Raw genomic sequence first — 19,884 nt, forward strand, 5'->3', positions numbered from 1 at the left:
GCCAGTTCTTCCTTTTGAGCTAATTTTTCTTGCAACTGTCTTTACTTTTGCAAACTAAAATGGGATTATTTACAAGACTTATCAGGAGTGTACACTGGAAACTTCCCAGTGTAGAAATCTTATACATATATTACAATTAATCGGAACAATGAAGATTCTGAGTGAAGGTCCTGCCGCTAGGGAGGAACAACCCCATGCACCAGTACAGGCTGGGGGCTGAACTACTGGAAAGCAGCTCTGCTGAGAAGGACCTGGGAGTGCTGGTGGACAACAAGCTGACCATGAGCCAACAATGTGCCCTTGTGGCCAAGAAGGCCAACGGTATCCTGGGATGCATTAAAAGGAGTGTGGCCAGCAGATCGAGAGAGGTTATCCTCCCCATCTACTCTGCCCTAGTGAGACTACATTTAGAGTACTGTGTCCAGTTTTGAGCCCCCCAGTTTAAGAAGGATGTGGAACTCCTTGAGCAAGTCCAGCAGAGAGCTACAAAGATGATCAGGGGACTGGAGCATCTCCCATATGAGGAAAGGCTGAAAGGCTTGGGTTTGTTTAGCCTGGAGAAGAGAAGACTGATGGGGATTTCATCAATACCTATAAATAGCTAAAGGGTGGGTGTCAGGATGACGGGACTAGGCTCTTTTCATTAGTGCCCACTGACAGGACAAGGGGCAATGGGCACAAGTTGGAACACAGGAAGTTCCACCTCAATATGAGAAAAAACTTCTTTACTATGAGGCTGGCAGAGCAGTGGAACAGACTGCCCAGGGAGGTTGTGGAGTCTCCTTCCCTGGAGACATTCAAAACCTGCCTGGACACAGTCCTGTGCCCCTGCTCTGGGTGTGCCTGCTCAAGCAGGGGGGTAGGACAAGATGATCTCCAGAGGTCCCTTCCAACCCCTACCATTCTGTGATTCTTCACTAGGATCCAATCCAACAAGCATTCATATGCTTAGCTTTAAGCATCTGTTCACCTTGAAGTCAATGGGTTAGGTACTCAGGTGCTTACAACTAGGTATAAGCTTGATTGCAGGAAAACAGCCTTGATTTTAATGATTCAAATTTTTGTGTGCTTAGGTTTTCTTCATCTCCCACTGAAGTCAATGGGAAGATCCCTCAACATGAATTGGACAGAACCACAGAAACAAGTGAAGTTGAGGGTGTAAAACACAGCAGGAATCAGAAGTGTGATAACTGTCTTCAAGACTGTTGAGTTTCCTCAGGCAACTTATGGAAAGCCTGCACTGTATATAACCTACTAAATAGTATATGGTAATATATCATATTGATATAGATTACTATTTTTATAAGAAGTTATGAAAATTTTCAAATTATCTCCATAAGCCAGATGTCTACAATTAAAAACTCTAATCACAAGTCATTCACAATCTATTTACATCAGTCTGATAGCAGAGGTAAATACTAATCTGGAATACTAAAACCATTTGCTTGCAAAATCTGCTATTCCAGAGATCAAGATTAAATTATGCAAAAACAAGAACTGCAGTAAATGAAGTTATTCTACACTACTTTCAAACTAAAATGTATTCACTTGCTGCAACAGCTTATGCTCTGTTCTGTTATCTCCCTTACTGCCCATTGAAATATAAAGCTGATTTTTTTCTTTCTCTCTCTCTGTTCATCCCATGTATGTCCATGGTTTCTGAAAGGCAACAATAAACCTCTGACCACAGATGGAAACCAAGTGCTCAGCGAAAACCAAAGTTTTCATGGCTCTCATCAACAGAAGTGTGCATATGTACATACACATCCATGAAATCTCTGGAATAAAGTCCAGGTATCATTACTAGTCTCCAAACACAATGCAGTACACAGTCCATTCCACAGTAATTGAGAAACTAATGGCTATAAGCATCACACCATTCTCAAGTGAAAAGGATGGTATTTTTTTTTCCCCATATGTGTTCTGGTCTTGTTTTTAATCACACTGAGCCTTTACATGGCAGAAACTGTTGCTTTCAGAAAATTCAAGGCATCAGCCTGGTCTAAATATATGGTTCAAATTCAGTGTAAACAGCAGTATGCAGTATGGACAGAATGTAGATATACAAAATGGAATGTTTTCATCTTGAGGAAAAAGAGCCATCAGCTGCTTTATTCTTTTACTGTTTTTCCCCTTTGTCCCTGATATAAGTTATAGACCAGTCAAATCCGGCATTTCATACATCTCTACATTTCTTCACACAAATCCATATAGTACTCACACATCCTCTAAGTGTCATATGGAAAAACAAATCACAAATTAACTTATATAACAAATAAATAAATTTATTCCCACCTTACCTTTACTTCTCCTATTTACATCTAAAGAAAAATGTCAATAAAAACTAGATGTCTTTCAACAAAAAATACTTTTAAAATGGCTCAGTGTAACAAAATTACTTAGAACAGTGTGGAGACCTATTATTTTCAAGCACAATTATAAATGTCAGTATACACAAGCACACAATTGTGTGCACCAAATCTGTAATTAAGAGCTTAGAATGTATAGCTTTTCAGCAGAGCCCCTCAGTATTACTCTTGCTGGATATTTAGAGATCACTCCTCTCCCCCCTCATTTAACCTCTGAAATGGGCATATAAAAGACTCACTGCATTTGAAAAACAAGTATTTTAAGAATTAGAAACCTGGGGGACCCAACTGCAAAAAAGCGCATCTTCTGAATTATTTGCTGAAACATGTCAAAATTGCATTGTCTGTACCAACTCATGGAGCAACTTTTGGGGTTCTACTATCCTGAAGAACAGAAATTAAAGGGTGTACATTTGAACAATGGGTTTTATGCGAGCATCAGTTATTCATTCTTCATAGGCATGTAAAACTTTTTGTGAGTCTTACCATGAACGCTGCTGCTGCTATTTACTCTCTGTGTGGAGTTGCATAAAGCTTTACTTGTACAGAGATGTAACCAAAAAGTCTCATGGCTATATTTTTCCCTCCCCCTTTATACACAGCAAATGTTGGGGAGAGAGAGAAATATATCTGTGGACACAAATGCAGCACTAGAAACAGACACAGTAATGAGGAAAACTATCCTTCATGCATGTTGTGAAGGTGAGGTGTCAGCCTTAGATATAAACTGGTTGCTCTTGCGCAGTCAACAGTCTGTACATAGCAGCTGGCATGGTCTTCATATGAATCTAGAAGGTAATAAGACATGTTAATCAATACTCCTATTAGGCATGCTACCAAAAACATGAGTGTCCATAGCCTAGGGAGCACTAGGGAAGAAACTAGCTGAGGTAACATAGGGCAGAAGGGAAAAGGAAAGCCTGAGAATTTTTATATCCATACTAAGGTCTGGGGAAAAATTATTCTCTAAGGTGTTGAGTATCTACCAACCATCTCAATTTTTATCTGAAGTTGTGGGCACTTCAGTAATAAGAAAAACCTTGGTGGTTCTCACTCTCACTTCTAGTATTTATGTTTGAACAGTAACAACCCAAAAGAGGCAATGATGATGAAATATGCAATATTGTCTAGGCACACTGCTTGCTCCTACCTCACCGACAGCATTTGAGAGAATGTGAACAATTTTCTCATGAGGTGTTGCTACAACACTCTGCCCATTGATTTCAATGATACGATGGCCAACTCGCACTCCTCCTCGTTCTGCTATACCTCCTCTCATAAGGCTACAGATCTGGAAGGGAAAGGACAAAATTATCAGAGTTTTGATATGGAACAGAGGCTTTTGACCACAAACAATAATTCAGTATTTAAATACACGTGTTTGCAACAAAGTCTAAAATGTAGTGGATCACTGATTCAAAGTAACACTTATTAGTAATCGAGTAGTACAAATTCTCTTCAAAAAGCAAAAGAAACCATCCACCAAAAGCCATCCATATTATACTTGTTACTTCATGGTTTGAAAATTTAAGAGTGTATGAATAACTATAGTTTATAAAAAGTTTAAAGTGCATAAGCCTTGCATTAAGAGAGAATCAAAGACACTCTTTTGAGACCATATGCAATGATTTGGTCAGAGACACAAATGATACAGACTGAAAGCAGCGTTCTCCATACACTTTTGTTTCTTTAACCTAAACCAGCCTTTTTACTCCTCTGATTGATGCTAAAGCTATGAAATAAAGTTTCTTTTCCTACTTTTGACTGGGAAAAAAGTCAGATGAATAACTTGGACCAGTTCAGCTTTTATATGTTAGACTAAAAATGTGTACTGAGCCCCTGTTGCAGTGAGGGAAAAAGTACAATTCATTACATATGTAAACTTTAACATATGTAAAAGCATCACCAGAAGGTCTGGAAGCTACTTACAATCCCATTCTGTACACTGAAGCCTAACTGGTATCTGAGGTCAGGTCTCCTGATCAAGACTGTGGTTACCGGAGGACATCTAACTACATTCAATTTAACTTGGGCTTGGTTTTTCAAACCCTGCAAAAAAATACCATCACCATGAAAAATGCTGACAAAGATGGCGTGAAACAATTTAACATGATCACTAGGAAAAACAATACTTAGAATGTTAACATGGGAATAGCTCTGAATAAGCAGTTCTTTGAATGTATCATTATAAAGCAGGATTCCTGAATACCAGACACAAGCAACAGGATGCTCAGTGAATTGAATGATGCAGTATAAACCTCTTCTTGTCAAGACGCTCATGTTGTTGTTTTAAGAAAGGAAGCAAAGGAAATAAAAAGCAGGTCTATGCAGTTGACCAGAAAACTGCCAACATTCTGGCTGGGAAATGAAATTTAAAATATGCAGGTAAGATCAATAGTTACAAATAAGTGGCTTTTCTGGTGTAGTCATATTCAGTTCTGCAATGCAAATGTCAAGTCCTTGTATAAGCAATACTCATATTTATATTGCCCCTCCCTTCTAAATGGGATTTATCACATTCAGCATTAAATCTTTGCTACCAGAAGAACTAAAAGAAGGAAAACCCAAACATAAAAGGGGAGATAATTGTAGAGTCTGACCATTACATATATTCAAGCGTTCAGAGCTGTTACTTGTAGGTAAATCCAACTCCGATGTTAGATTACTTTTTTCTATACAACATATAGAACTGAACACACATTACTCTTAAATGTTGCATTTACACACATGTAGCCTTCAATAAACAGAACCCATACAGAAAAGAGATATTATGTAGAAAGTACAGTAGCTTCAAGCTTCAATCACGTTAACATTTATCAATTACAATGCCTGCTTTCTTTCATATGCACAAAGTGAAATATGGATCGCATTGAAAATAATGGGTTGCCTGCCACTCACTTCAACAAGATTAGGATTTCATTTAGAAAAATAACTCCTATTACAGCTAAGGTAATATACTGATGTCTCTACATGCAGTTTACCACTGCTGATTTTGTTGAGCCTAAATCTAGACTTGGTACTGACTTGAAACTGACATTCTGCTGGGATGAAAAGTCAATGCCTCTAACTGCCTGGACATGACAGTTGCACAGGCCCTGAATCTGTTTCTGATAGTAGCTAGCACCAGATGCTTCTGAAAAAGACATAAGTAGCATAATACAATTAGGGAATAACCATCACATATGGAAAGATTCTTCCTAGATCTGTCAGTTTGTAAATGGTTTATAGTCAATTAGTAGCAAGGCTTACATCTCTAATTTAAAAATAATCTTATGTGAAGTACTTGCAAGATATTCTCCTCATCTATATAAAATGCTTATCTTTTCATAGGAGACCTTATAGCATACTAAAAAAGTCTGCAGTCAGGATATTTCTGTAACATTGAAATATATACTTGGGTGACTGATGGTTCATTTAGGGGTTCATTTGTGTTATCCAATAATGTTACATAAACAGTTCTAGATGCACGGCTATAAAGACCTGCAAATGCATCAACTACCTTCTTAACAGAAAGATAAATGGCTAGCAGTTCCTCTGGCAACAGCCTCATGTATCCATGAAAAAGGAGTAGAAAGGCCTCTAAAGGCAGGAGACAGCAAAGCTAGCTTTTTGATTGTTTTCATTTTGAGAAAGTACAGAAGATTCTTAATGCATCACAGCAAAAGTCCATCTGTATGAGAAAAGCATACATCAGTTTTAGAAATAAAATTGATATGGGATAGAAAACAAGTATGACAAAGCTCAGAACATGACGGGTAGTAAGCTTTGTTCCACTGAAGTTAGCCCAGAGATACTTAAGGATTTTTTCTGCTTCAGGAAAAAAATAAAAGACTGCAGTTACCAATGTTTTAATATACTGCATTCACAAGATATCGTTTGAATTAACTGAATCCAGAATGGTTGGTCTCAGAGACTTAAATATCTATTACTTGTCAGTGCACGGTCTTTACATTTTCAGAAACCAGAATATCAGAACACCACTACCCAGCAGGGACACAGAAGGGTTTCTATAATCCTATATAGCATTACATTGCATGTCTACATGGTACAATATGCAGCAGTTCTGTGGTGATTGACTATTTCAATAGGTAACCCAGAAGACAATTTAGCTGATTTTCCAACATTCTCAAAGGTTACATTTTTCCCCCTCCTGAAACTTTGATGTTTAAATACCCATTCTCTTGTATGTTGCATCTACCCCAGAGGCTCTTCATTTACAGTTGACTCGCCTGCTTTTTGCATTTACATGATCTCATGTCAATTAAAAGAAAATTCTTCTGGTTAAAAAGTCCCACCATTTAGCCAAGTTCAAAGAAACATTATACTTTCCAATACACTCAAGTTGTTTCTACAGAAAATAAATAGGCTTAATTTTTCCTTTAAAAAAGAATAAAAGTTTAGAAAAATGTTAAAATATGTTTTAAAAAGTCAAGCTTTTTAAAAAATTACTCAGTTCTCTAGGAATTAGATCTCAGGAATCATTTAAATGGCTAAAATTGCACCAATGCAGATTTTAGGCACCTATGTCTCAAACTGTCCTATGAAGTTTAGGTGCCTCCAGGTAGTAACAGACATCTTCCTTTTGGATCCAAATATTCCCTTGGGGCCTGAATTCCTGCAGCATGCCCTGGTCTAAGCAGCTAAATGCATAGCTCCCTTCTTAGGGCTCAGAAAATAGGTAAAACAGAATTTGCCCTCTATTTTAAAGTCATCAAAAGGAAACTGCTATAAAATGCACAAGATCAAAGTTAACAAACAACAAATAATTCTATACTTTTTGATCTCCCACTACTCCAATAAAGATTTTAAAATATGTAATATCCAGGAATATTCTCTGTACCTTTATAATGCTCTGGCATGTTGAGAGTGGTAAGCCAACCAAACTGGTCCCATTAATTGACATGATCTGGTCCCCTATATTTAGTTTCCCAGACTTCTCTGCTGGTCCTCCATGCATCATGTTGGCTATGATAACTGTAGGCAAAATGGATCCCCAGCCAGATTCCACAATCACTACACCTAGAATTTCTCCCTTTTGCTTTTCAATGTAAACCTGAATCATAAGAAAGAGAGTTTCAAACAAAAGCTTTTTTCTCATCTATGGAACTGATGATCCCACCCCCTCATATGTTTCCATATAAACAAACACAGGCTTCTCATTTGCAAAATGCCTTTCTTATTCAAAGGCAAAACACAAGAGGGTATATAGTTTAACATAGTTTAAATGCCTTCAACCATCAAATAACATTAAAACTAGAGATTTTGTTTAATTCAAAATCGCCCCCAAATAGAACTCATCTGTTCATATGGCTGGAGGGAGCTGGTATAGAACAACCCTGGCATGATGGCCTTTGGTGGGCACAACTAAGTCAGGGAGGGTTTTAAAGTACTTGTGACTGTGTTTTCTGAAACAGTTACCTGTGTGTTGCAGTGTTACACTACTTCATCTTTATTGATAAAACCAGCAGCAAATATATAGCCTTTTAAAACCTGGGGTCAACCACTCTTACCAACCTCAGTGCCTCCAAAAATTTTATACTGTCTACTGTATATTCACTTCACTGTCGTGTGTCTCAAATGTGAAATTTTTTTGGTAAAAAGAATACAAAAAGAAAGTAAATCATTCAATTATTGATAAATTTAGGGTTCCCTGCTTGCTCTTAAAACAGAATTGCCCACAGGATAAACCTACTGGGAAGGATAGAAATTACCTCAGTGCCGTTATTCATTGGAAGCACTAATAGCTTTCTAATTGTTGCCAGTACAGGCTTGAACTCAGTATACATGAGCTTAATGGTGTTATGGAAAAAAAGCAGACATACATCTTTGCAGTTTTCAGATTTGGAAAAATGAATCAGGTCATCGTTGTACATGTCCTGGGTATTGAGCAAGTCACTATATTCCTTCTGGCTTAGGTCTTCTGGATTGATTCCATTTGCCCTCAGAAATTCCTGGTAGGCCACGCTAAATGCTTGACCTATAGACTGTGCAATCAGCTGTGCCTGTAGTAATTCCCAAAGAAGAAAAGAACATCAAACATTCCGATGGTTTCATTAACTGATACTTTCTCTGTTATAAACATGCTGCAAAATGGTTTATGCCTACATGTTAAGGAACCTAAAGTATTAAGTAAAAAAGCAAAACAGACTGTCAACATAGTCATCCATGCAGTGAACCCAGATGAACATAAGAAACACAAGTAAAGCCTTCCTTTCACAGCTAACTACTGCTAACTTAAAGGTATACCTATTGCATTACTTGAAATTGAGACTCCAGAGGGAGAACTTGAGCTCTCACCTGTGGTAATTTTCACTTCTGGCACAAAATCAATCCATCAATAAAAAATAAAAACACCTTCTAGAAAACATACAACAGCATTTTAAAAGATAATGAGAAGGCCTTTAAAAGCAGGCAAAAGTTTCTTGGGCTGCAGTAGGAAGGGTGTTGACAGTAGTTCGAGGGAAGTGATCCTTCCTCTCCACTCAGCACTGGTGAGGCCACACCTGGAGTCCTGTGTCCAGTTCTGGGCTCCCCAGTATGAGAGAGACATGGACATACTGGAGAGAGTCCAGAGAAGGGCCACAAAGATGATTCAAGGACTGGAACATCTGACATATGTGGAGAGGCTGAGAGAGCTGGGACTGTTCAACCTAGAGAAGGATCAGGGGGATCTTACAGATACACAGAAATACCTGATGGGAGAGTGTAAAGAAGATGGAGCCAGCCTATTTTCAGCGGTGCCCAGTGACAGGGCAAGAGGCAATGGGCACAAACCAAAACACAGAAAATTCCACTTAAACCTAAGAACACACTTTTGTACTGTGAAGGTGTGTAAATACTGGAACAGGTTGTCCAGAGAGGTTTTAGAATCTCTAAATGTCATGGTTTTAGCAGGGATAGAGTTAATTTTCTTCATTGTAGCTGGTATAGTGCTGTGCTTTGGACTTAGTATGAAAATAATGTTGATAACAAACTGATGTTTTAGTTGTTGCTAAGTAGTGCTTGTACTAGTCAAGGACATTTCTAGCTTCCCATGCTCTGCCGGGTGCACAAGAAGCCGGGAGGGGCCACAGCTAAGAGAGTGGATTCAAACTGGCCAAAGGGATATTCCATATCATGTAACATCATACATCATGCCCAGTATGTTAACTGGGAGGAGGTGGCCGGGGGAGGCAGGCAGCAATCATAGCTCGGGGACTGGCAGCGTCAGTCAGCGGGTGGTGAGCGGTTGTATTGCTTGTGTTTGGTTTTTTTTCCCTTTTCCCTCTTTTCCTTTTCATTATATTATCACTATTATCATAATAATTATTAACGTTACTATTTTATTTTATTTATTAAACTGTTCTTATCTCAACCCACAAATTTTCTTGCTTTTGCTCTTCCGATTCTCTCCCCCATCCCACAGGGGTGAGGGGAGTGAGTGAGCGAGCGGCTGCGTGGTGTTTAGTTGCCAACTGGGGCTGAACCACGACAGTCCTTTTTGGTGCCCAACACGGGGCTCGAAGGGTTGAGATAATAACAGTTGCTGGTCACAGCATAGACTCTGTTCTCAATATTAGTTTATCCAATCTGCACCATGCTCTTGTATTTGCTGTGCCTATTAAAGATTGGTGTTGGTTTTTGTGGTCTGCTGTGCTCTGCAGTGATTAGTGATATTTTGCCTGGGAGAGTTGTTTTTAAACACTGGCCTTCAGTTTTATTTGGTATTTGAAGTTTATATTGAAGCCATTACTGTACTTTGGGTACCACTTCATGGATACCATTAGCAATTATACCTCCTACTCTGAGAGGTTTTTTCATGGAGGAAATACAGAATGGCACCTTAGCTGCCGTCTTCTATAGTGCCTCCTCTCTCACTACAACAACTTTTCAGTATCTTGAACATCCTTGGGTAGTTAATATACATCTCTTGGTATTTCTTTGGCAGATAGTTTCAATATTGTCTAAGGTTAATAAACAATTTAAGAATATCATCCAGAGATCTGCCCCAAGGCTTGATAGTTATGAGTACCAGGGCATATGGGATAGTATGGGCAAATACCTGTAGGGGAATAGACAGGGATCGGCGACCGGAAGATCACGGGATGTGACGGAAAGATAGACTCCTCCCCATAGGAGTGGCAGGAACAGGAAGCGCAAGAGCTATATAAGCGCGTGACGCAGCTAAATAAATGGACATTTTGTATCCATCATATTGATGTCTGTGCATCACTGTCCCCAGGGTGGGTAGAGCCCTGTGTCCCGGAGATATGCGGCCCAAGATAAGTTCTCCCGTAGAAGCGTACAGCTACAAGTGGTGACCCCGACGTGATCGGCGGGGCGGCATGGCAAGTTCGCCGGGGGAAAAAATAGCTTGAGGCACGCAGGGGCGGGACGGGGAGCCGCAGGTCGGCGGGCGCGCCATGGAATCAGTCGTAAAGGTACTGAAGGGATTGGGGAAGGAATATGGTACTTCGATATCGAAGGCGCCTACCTCAAAGGCCATCCAATGGATGATTACGCAGGGGCTCATACGGAGTCCCGCAGACATATTTAATAAAGATAATTGGGCGAGAATTAAAGAGGAGTTAGCCGAAAGGGCTATGATGGGAAAATCCCAGTACATACAGCTCTGGGGAAAGATACACCGGTTACTATTGAAAGCTCGGGATGATCAGGAGACGTGGCGGCAGGCGCGGCTGTGCCTGCACGGTGCTACAGGCGACAGTAGCCCGGAAATAGACCCAGGAGGGGCAGTGGGGACGCAGACAGGGGCAAGCATCGCGGGGGATGGGAAAGAAGGGGAGAGTTCGGACGGAGTAGCCTGGCCAGCGACTCAGTCTGAGGCTCCCAGGGAGGTGGATCGGGAAGCGGCGGTGTTCCCTGTTGAGCCAGCAGGACCCTTGGAATGGCCCCCCCCCCCCGCAAACCCCTGGGACGATTTGGCACAGGCGCGGGTACCTGCGCGCGGGGAGGGTGACGTGGCAGCGGACGCAGCGGGAGTGACGGAGCGGAAGGAGAAAGATGATCAGCGCCGGCAGCGGCACCGCCCTCTGCCCGACCCTCGAGACTGGCTCCCGGGGCAACCCTTGAGATGGGAGTCGGACGAGGAGGAGGATTGGGGTGCCTGGAGGGGAGGACAGGGGGGGTATAGAACAACCTCGAGTAGCAGCGAATCAGAAATTGGGGGAGAAACCGATGCCCACATGTGGGAAGATGGGGCAGCTTGCCTGCAGCGCGCAAAAAAGAGGCATAAGGCAGCAGGGACTCGGAGGACCAATCAGAAGGAGGGAGGAGAGGGACCGCCAAAAGGGGAGGTCCGGAGCGCTGCAGCTCCGGAGGGGTCCGCGGAGGACGTGCTGCGGCAGCTGCAGCAGGCTATGCGCGCACTAGGGGAGGTAACTCGGGGGCAGACAGGACTCTTAACGAAGGGTGCGCCCCAGCGACAGTCAGTCGAGTTACCTAACTGGCGGCTGATAGCTAGAGATTGTAGCCTCGATGGAGTAAGGATAGAGATGCCCGGGATCTTCCGACTAGCTCCAGGAGGAGGGGTGGAGTGAACGCCGATAGATGCCAAGCTAGTGTGAAGTTTATGGCGAGAAATTAGAGAGAAGGGGCTGAAAGACGAAGGAGTAGGATTGCTGCTGGACGCTGCGCATGCAGCGCCGTTGACCCCCTCTGATGCTAAGCAGTTGGCGAAAGCAATATTGGCTCCCACAATGTACATACTTTGGAAGGAGGCAATGCACAGTGCCTGCCATGCCCTCGTACAGCAAGCGGCGGCAGTTCCGGGCCACCCTCTGAGAGGGACCACCCTTGACTGGCTCACTGGCAGAAGTCAAGGACTGGAAACCCCGCAGTTGCAAGCAGCAGAATTAAGGGGCAGGGAGCTGCAAGCGGTAATGGAGAGTTCCCGCAAAGCGTATAGCGAAGTGGGCAGGTATGAGAAAAAAGCAGAACCTTGGCAAAAGATACAGCAAGGACTAGCAGAGCCATTTACAACGTTTTGTGACAGGTTGCAGAAGGCTATTATAGAATCAGAATTGCCACCAGCAGCCAAGGAGGCAGTCCTTATGGATTGCCTCCGAAATCAAGCAAATCCGCAAACACAAGATATCCTCCGCACCCTGGCGGTGGGGGCTTCATTGGGTCAAACCATTAGGCATGTCTTGCGCCAGGAGGCGTTGAATCAGCATGGCGGTGCGGGAGCGCACGTCTGCCAGAACCCTGACTGTGGAAGCGAAGAAAGGGTGATGGTGCAAGCGGCCGGGGTGGGGCCGAGATGTCACTTGTGTGGACGGCAAGGGCACTTTAAAGCCGGGTGCCCGCTAGGGGAAAGGGGAGGACGTAATGGAGGAGGAGCGCGCCCAGTAGGGAGGTGCTGGGTGTGTGGGAAGCCAGGACACCTGGCAAGAGATTGTCCAACCACAAAGCCGGGAAACGGCCAAAGGAGGGCGAAGCGAGGGGGATTCGTGCCTCCTGTGAGTCAAATGGCCCCCATCATGGTGCCAGTGCCAGGAGCTTGGCCCACCATAGCGGGCCAAGGGGGAGTGAAACTTCAGGCAGGGGAGCAGAACCAGCAAGATTTGCAGGTTACAGCCCCCGTGTGGCCTTGGTCATAGGCTGTGACGAGAGGCCCATGGCAGCAGTGATGATTACCCCGCAAGAGCCGAGTTGCCTGGCACGGATATGCCTGGGAATGTTAGTGGATACCGGGGCAGATGTCACAGTGATGCCACTCGAACGGTGGCCACCAACTTGGCCCCTTGCCATGGGAAAGCATATAATAGGGGTGGGAGGAGAACAACAAACGAGGACTAGTACTTGCCCTGTGAAACTCGAAGTCATGGACGAGGAGGCAGGGAAGCTCCTCACGGCCGTAGTGACCATACTAGTAGCAGATGGGGTAGCAAGCCCCTTGTTGGGGCGGGACGCCCTTGCCCAGATGGGGATCGGGTTGAAAAATTTAGCACAAGGGCCACTGCCTCAGAGAGGTTTCGTCACCACAAGTTAGTGTGGAAAACCGAACAGCCCATCTGGGTGGAGCAGTGGCCCCTGACAACAGAGAAAACAGAGGCTGTAAGAGCTATAGTAAAACAAGAGCACGAAGCAGGGCACCTAGAGCCCTCGATGAGCCCGTGGAACACCCCTATATTTGCTATAAAAAAGAAAGATAAAAACCAATGGAGGATGCTGCATGACCTTAGAGCAGTAAATCAGCAAATGGAGGACATGGGGCCTCTCCAACCTGGCCTACCAGATCTGAGTGCTGTCCCGAAAGGATGGCGAATCATTGTTTTAGATATCAAAGACTGCTTCTTCAGTATTCCGCTACATCCAGATGATAGAAAGAGATTTGCCTTTACTCTGCCTGCGGTGAACCGCGCAGAACCAGGTAGTAGATGGCAGTGGACAGTACTTCCGCAGGGGATGAAAAATTCTCCAGAGATCTGCCAGAGGTATGTGGCTTCTGCATTGCAGCAAGTAAGGCAACAGTATCAGGAGAGAATCTACATGATCCACTACATGGATGACATCCTCATAGCTGCGCCCACCGAGGCATTGTGTGAACAAGTCTTTTCAGACACCCAAAGGGGCCTTGCGGGACAGGGCCTCAAGGTAGCTGAGGCAAAGGTACAGCGAGGACCAGTGTGTGGATTTCTGGGTGCTAGAATACAAGGGGATTCCATACAAGCTCAGCCTATTAAACTTACACCTTGGGTTAAAAATTTACACGATGTACAGAAGCTGGTAGGAGCACTGCAGTGGTTGCGGACGTTTGTGCGCGTCACCGGTGTGGAGATGCAACCTTTCTATGCGTTGCTGAAAGGGACCGACCCATGGGAGCCCAGGACTTTAGACGCTGAGGCAGTCCAGCAGTTGCAGATGATAGAACGTCGAATGCAAAAGGAAGGAGTATGGCGGTGGGACCCTCAGGAGGAATTAATCGCAGGTTGGATTCTGACCGCCAGTGGAGGATTAGGATTGCTATATCAAATACGGGCAGGGGAAGAAAAACCACTGCGATGGGTATATCAGAAGGTTCCCAAGGATGCGTTCTCCACAAAAGTCAAGGTAGCCGGGGGAATGATTTGGCGTCTGCGACGGGAAAGCAAGGGAATCTTTGGGAAGGAGCCAGATAAGCTGACAGTGCCGTGGAATGGGGAGAAATGGCGGAAGGTGGTAGAGAGTGAAGAGGATATACAATTGGCAGTATACTCGTACCCAGGGAAAATCGTCACAGGCACGGTACAGAGGTGGGCCGAGACAGCCAAAGTGGTGGATTTGAGTGTGGATAGTAGAGTTTTGGATACCCCTCACCCAGGACCAACATATTTCACAGACGCTTCCTCGAAGACGAACAGAGCGGCGGTAGTGTGGAAAGAAGAGAATAGTGGGATGCGCCAGACGTATGAGGAGCAGGGTAAAAGTGTGCAGTGGCTAGAAGCGAAAGCGCTAGAGATGGCCCTGCGAAAGGATATAGATTGGCATATAAATGTGTGCACAGACTCCTTATACGTGTATAAATTAGTCATGTCCATGAAACGAGAGGGTGTACCACACACGGAAATTGCCTTGATGCTAGAGGTTGCTTTATCACAGCGAGGAGCAACTGTGACAGTAATTCACATTCGCAGTCATCAGACAGGGCCTGGACCACTGATTGAGGGGAATCGCATGGCTGATGAGGCAGCCGCGGGAGTCTGGACATTGACGGAGGCAAAGAAACTGCATGAACAACTGCACCTGGGTGCTAAAGCCTTGGCAAAGGAGTGTGGCATCTTAATAAGAGCAGCAAGAGAAGTAGTAGCCACCTGTCCTTACTGTCAGCACTCGCCATTGTGGGAGGCAGGAGTCAACCCTCGAGGACTAGAAGCAAATGCTATCTGGCAGACTGACTTTACTGAATGTCCACAGCTGGCCCCCGGACGGCACCTGGCAATTACAATTGATACATATAGTGGAGTCATCATGGCTACTCAACATCGGAAGCAGACCGCAACGCATTTGACTGCGCATTGGACCACGGTAATGGTGTGGCTTGGAAAGCCTACTGAGATAAAAACAGACGATGGACCATGCTTTCGGGCTCGAAGTACCGAAGAATGGTGTAAAGCTTGGAATATTGTATTAAAACACGGCATTGCTTACAATAGCACGGGGCAGGCAATAGTTGAACGCGCTCATTGCACCTTGAAAGCAAAAATAATACAGCTTGGGGAGGGGGAGGGGTATAAGGGAGCTATACCCATAGCAGCTCAGCAAACTATTTTAATGCGTGCATTATATTCGCTTAATCATTTTATACGCGGGCAGGAGCAAGTTACAGCAGTGGAGAAGCACTTTGGCAAAGCTCAAGCAGGCGAGCGCTATCCGCAGGTACGAGTAAGGTTCCCAGGCAGTGAGCAATGGGAGAGAGGATGGAAACTGAGATGCCTGGGGGGGGGCTACGCCGCGGTTGAGAATGAAGGGCGCATAGAATGGGTGCCTGCAAAGTGTGTGAAAGCAGAACTGTGCAAGGATGTACAATGAATAATCCCTCTCTGAGTTGTCTCTTTGCAGGGTCTGCTGACATGGATCCTCACGCTAGCCGTACCATTGGGAAAAGAAATGAGCTCCTTGACAAGATCGCAAGCAATATTGCAACGAGAGCGACACTGGGAAAGGGCGGCAAAAGAGAGATATGAACTGGGATTGGATAGTAATAATTGGGGGGATCTTGTTGTGTGTAGTAACCATGGTTACTTGTGGGCTGCCATTGTTATGCTGTGTTATAAGACAAAGAGCGCCTGCGAGAGTTACATGAATATAGACCTGACCGCAATATGTATCTGCTTATGCAAGTAGCTTTGTAGAATTTTTAGTAGCATGGGGAGGGGGAGATGTAGGGGAATAGACAGGGATCGGCGACCGGAAGATCACGGGATGTGACGGAAAGATAGACTCCTCCCCATAGGAGTAGCAGGAACAGGAAGCGCAAGAGCTATATAAGCGCGTGACGCAGCTAAATAAACGGACATTTTGTATCCATCATATTGATGTCTGTGCATCACTGTCCCCAGGGTGGGTAGAGCCCTGTGTCCCGGAGATATGCGGCCCAAGATAAGTTCTCCCGTAGAAGCGTACAGCTACAATACCTAGGGCAGCGGGCACCCCCAGTGTCTTGGGACTTCACCCCTGAACAAATGCAGAATCCTGAAAGGCTAGTAGAGTATTTGGAGAAAGTATGTCGTCAACCCGGCAACTCCAGAGGCAACTTGCTGGGGCCTCGCCCATGCCTATCGAGCCCTGTTCAACAGTATTCATTGCTCCCAAGGGGAAGAGAAGGCCTCTGAACCTAGAGAGGACAAAGAAAAGGAAAACAAGAGGCATTGAGGCCACTCCAACTATGGTGACTCAAACCGGGGCCACTCCAAATCTGGCAACATATACTGCGGCCACTCCAAGTCTGGCGACAGCACTGTGGCCATTCCAGCCCCAACAACAGGCCCTGCAGCCAATTAAACCCCTGTGCCAAGCACTGTGGACACTCCAACCCCCACAGCATGCACTGCAGCTGAATCAGAGGATGAGCCCCTGCCAGTATCGGTGGCCCCTAAAGACAAGAAGAAATCCTGGAAGAGAAACTCAACTTGGTTAAAAAGAGATGATGGAAGACCAGGACCATTACGAGGAGAGGAGGAGGAAGAGGAAGAACTCATACAAGAAACAGAAACTATCTGATCCCTATCCTTGAGTGAGCTGCGAGATATGCGAAAATATTTCGGCTGTCATTCAGGTGAGCACATTGTCACGTGGCTACTCCGATGCTGGGATAATGGGGACAGCAGTCTGGAATTAGAGGGAAAAGAAGCCAAACAACTGGGATCCCTTTCTGGGGAAGGGGGCATTGACAAAGCGTTTGGAAAAGGGACACAAGCCCTCAGCCTCTGGAGGCAACTGCTGTCATGTTTTCGAAAAAGGTACCGCTTCAAGGAAGATATTGTATTTTGCCTAGGAAAATAGATGACCATGGAGAAAGGTATCGAGTACCTGAGGGAACTAGCTGTGACTTAAGTCATTTATAGTGACCTAGATGATCAACAGTCATCCAAAGATCCAGATGAAGCCGAGTGCACACCATCCATGTGGTAGAAGTTTGTATGGAGCACACCATTGATGCATGGAAACTCCTTGCAAGTAATGGCCTGGAAAGAGGACGAGGCACCAATGGTAGCAGAGGTGATTGATCAAATCGGGGATTACGAAGCAAATATTTCTTCCTCCCTCATCTCGGCTGTGGAGGAACTGTCCCGGGAGGTCCAGCAACTCAAAGAAGATATGTCCTACTCCCCACCTCTAAGGACCTCTCAGCCATTGGGAGTAACTGTCCCTTTGCTCAAGGGAGCGGATACATGCCACGCAGCACTCTATGGTTTTACCTGCGTAACCATGGAGAGGACATGAGCAAGTGGGATGGAAAGCCTACCTCGACCCTCAAGGCACAGGTATGCAAGCTGCAAGGAAGAACAATCACTCAGGAAGGTTCTTCCAGGAAAGCTGCTGCTCCAGTTTCCAGTAAACAATTCCCCAGAGAGAGGAGTAGAAGTGCTGATTGTATTTCTGATCTTAATAGAGACACTTGTGATTCGCATTTACAAGAAGTGAGTAACAAATACTATGATCAGGACTAGAGGGCCTCTGCCTCCAGCCAGGTGGAGGAAAGGGACAACCGGGTTTACTGGACTGTGTGGATCTGATGGACTGGCACATCCAACCCACAGGAGTATAAAGCTTTAGTGGATACCAGTGCACAGTGCACCTTAATGCCATCAAACTATATAGGGGCAGATCCCATCAGCATTGCTGGAGTGACGGGGATCCCAAGAGCTAACTGTATTGGAGGTTGAAGTGAGCCTAACTGGGAATGAGTGGCAAAAGCACCCCATTGTGACTGGCCCAGAGGCTCCGTGCATCCTTGGCATAGACTACCTCAGGAGAGGGTATTTCAAGGACCCAAAAGGGTACAGGTGGGCTTTTGGTGTAGCTGCCTTGGAGACGGAGGAAATTAAACAGCTGTCTACCTTGCCTGGCCTCTCGAAGGACCCTTCTGTTGTGGGGTTGCTGAAGGTCAAAGAACAACAGGTGCTGATTGCCACCACAACAGTCCACCGGTGGCAATATCGCACCAACCGAGACTCCCTGATTCCCATCCATGAGCTCATTCATCGAGTGGAGAGCCAAGGAGTGATCAGTAAGACCCGCTCACCCTTTAACAGTCCCATATGGCCAGTGCGGAAGTCTAATGGAGAGTGGAGGCTAACAGTAGACTATCGTGGCCTGAATGAAGTCACTCCACCATTGAGTGCTGCTGTGCCAGACATGCTAGAACTGCAATACCAACTGGAGTCAAAGGCATCCAAGTGGTATGCCACAACTGATATCGCTAATGCATTCTTCTCAATCCCTCTGGCAGCAGACTGCAGGCCACAGTTTGCTTTCACATGGAGGGGTGTCCAGTACACCTGGAATCGACTGCCCCAGGGGTGGAAACACAGTCCTACCGTTTGTCATGGACTGATTCAGACTGCACTGAACCAGCAAGAAAGTCCAGAACAGGGAGAAGCTCCGGAACACCTTCAATGCATTGATGACATCATCGTGTGGGGCAACACAGCAGAAGAAGTTTTTGAGAAAGGAGAGAAAATAGTCCAAATCTGTCTGAAGGCTCATTTTACCATAAAACAAAGTCAAGGGACCTGCACAAGAGATCCAGTTCTTAGGAATCAAATGGCAAGATGGACATTGTCAGATCCCAATGGATGTGATCAACAAAAGAGCAGCCATGTCTCCACCAACTAGCAAAAAGCAAGCACAAGCCTTTTTGGGCGTTGTGGGTTTTTGGAGAATGCATATTCCAAATTACAGTCTGATCATAAGCCCTCTCGATCAAGTGACCCGGAAAAAGAATGATTTCAAATGGGGCCCTGAGCAACCACAAGCCTTTGAACAGAATAAACAGGTGATAGTTCCTGTAGTAGGCCTTGGGTGAGTCTGGGCAGGACAAGATGTATAAAATGTGCTCTACACTGCAGCCGGGGAGAATGGCCCTACCTGGAGCCTCTGGCAGAAACGTGCCGGGGAGACCCAAGCCTGACCCCTAGTGTTTTGGAGTCGGGGATACAGAGGGCCTGAAGCCTGCTATACTCCAACTGAAAAAGAGATATTGGCAGCATATGAAGGGGTTTGAGCTGCTTCAGAAGTGGTTGGTACTGAAGCACAGCTCCTCCTGCCGCCTCGACCGCAGGTGCTGGATGTTCAAAGGGAAGGTCCCCTCTACACACCATGCAACTGATGCTACATGGAGTAAATAGGTTGCACTGATCACCCAGCAGGCTCAAGTAGGAAACCCCAGTCGCCCAGGAATCTTGGAAGTGATCATGGACTGGCCAGAAGGCAAAGATTTTGGATTATCACCAGAGGAGGAGGTGACACGTGCTGAAGAAGCCCCACTGTATAACAAACTGCCAGAAAATGAGAAGCAATATGCCCTGTT

The 19,884-nt window shown here is 45.1% G+C and overlaps 2 protein-coding genes across 3 annotated transcripts in view; one reads left to right on the plus strand and one right to left on the minus strand.

The window, feature by feature from the left end:
- The window catches only part of LOC142049588 (amyloid-beta A4 precursor protein-binding family A member 1-like), a 31,171-nt gene extending 28,445 nt beyond the window's left edge, over window positions 1–2,726 (plus strand). The window contains exon 4 of the mRNA XM_075077409.1: window positions 1,074–2,726. Within this exon, the coding sequence (XP_074933510.1) occupies window positions 1,074–1,094 (21 nt within the window). The 3' untranslated portion in view covers window positions 1,095–2,726. The remainder of the gene's footprint in view (window positions 1–1,073) is intronic.
- A 293-nt stretch (window positions 2,727–3,019) lies between these two features.
- Window positions 3,020–19,884, minus strand: part of LOC142049836 (amyloid-beta A4 precursor protein-binding family A member 1-like) — a 66,090-nt gene continuing 49,225 nt past the window's right edge. For both annotated transcript variants that reach the window (XM_075077919.1, XM_075077920.1), the window contains 5 exons: window positions 8,192–8,371; window positions 7,210–7,422; window positions 4,299–4,418; window positions 3,520–3,660; window positions 3,020–3,157 (listed from right to left, as the gene is read on the minus strand). In XM_075077919.1, coding sequence (XP_074934020.1) covers window positions 3,086–3,157; window positions 3,520–3,660; window positions 4,299–4,418; window positions 7,210–7,422; window positions 8,192–8,371 — 726 coding nt within the window. In that variant the 3' untranslated portion in view covers window positions 3,020–3,085. The remainder of the gene's footprint in view (window positions 3,158–3,519; window positions 3,661–4,298; window positions 4,419–7,209; window positions 7,423–8,191; window positions 8,372–19,884) is intronic.

Source organism: Phalacrocorax aristotelis, chromosome W (genome assembly GCF_949628215.1).
Source record: "Phalacrocorax aristotelis chromosome W, bGulAri2.1, whole genome shotgun sequence".
Classification (NCBI taxonomy): Eukaryota; Metazoa; Chordata; class Aves; order Suliformes; family Phalacrocoracidae; genus Phalacrocorax; species Phalacrocorax aristotelis.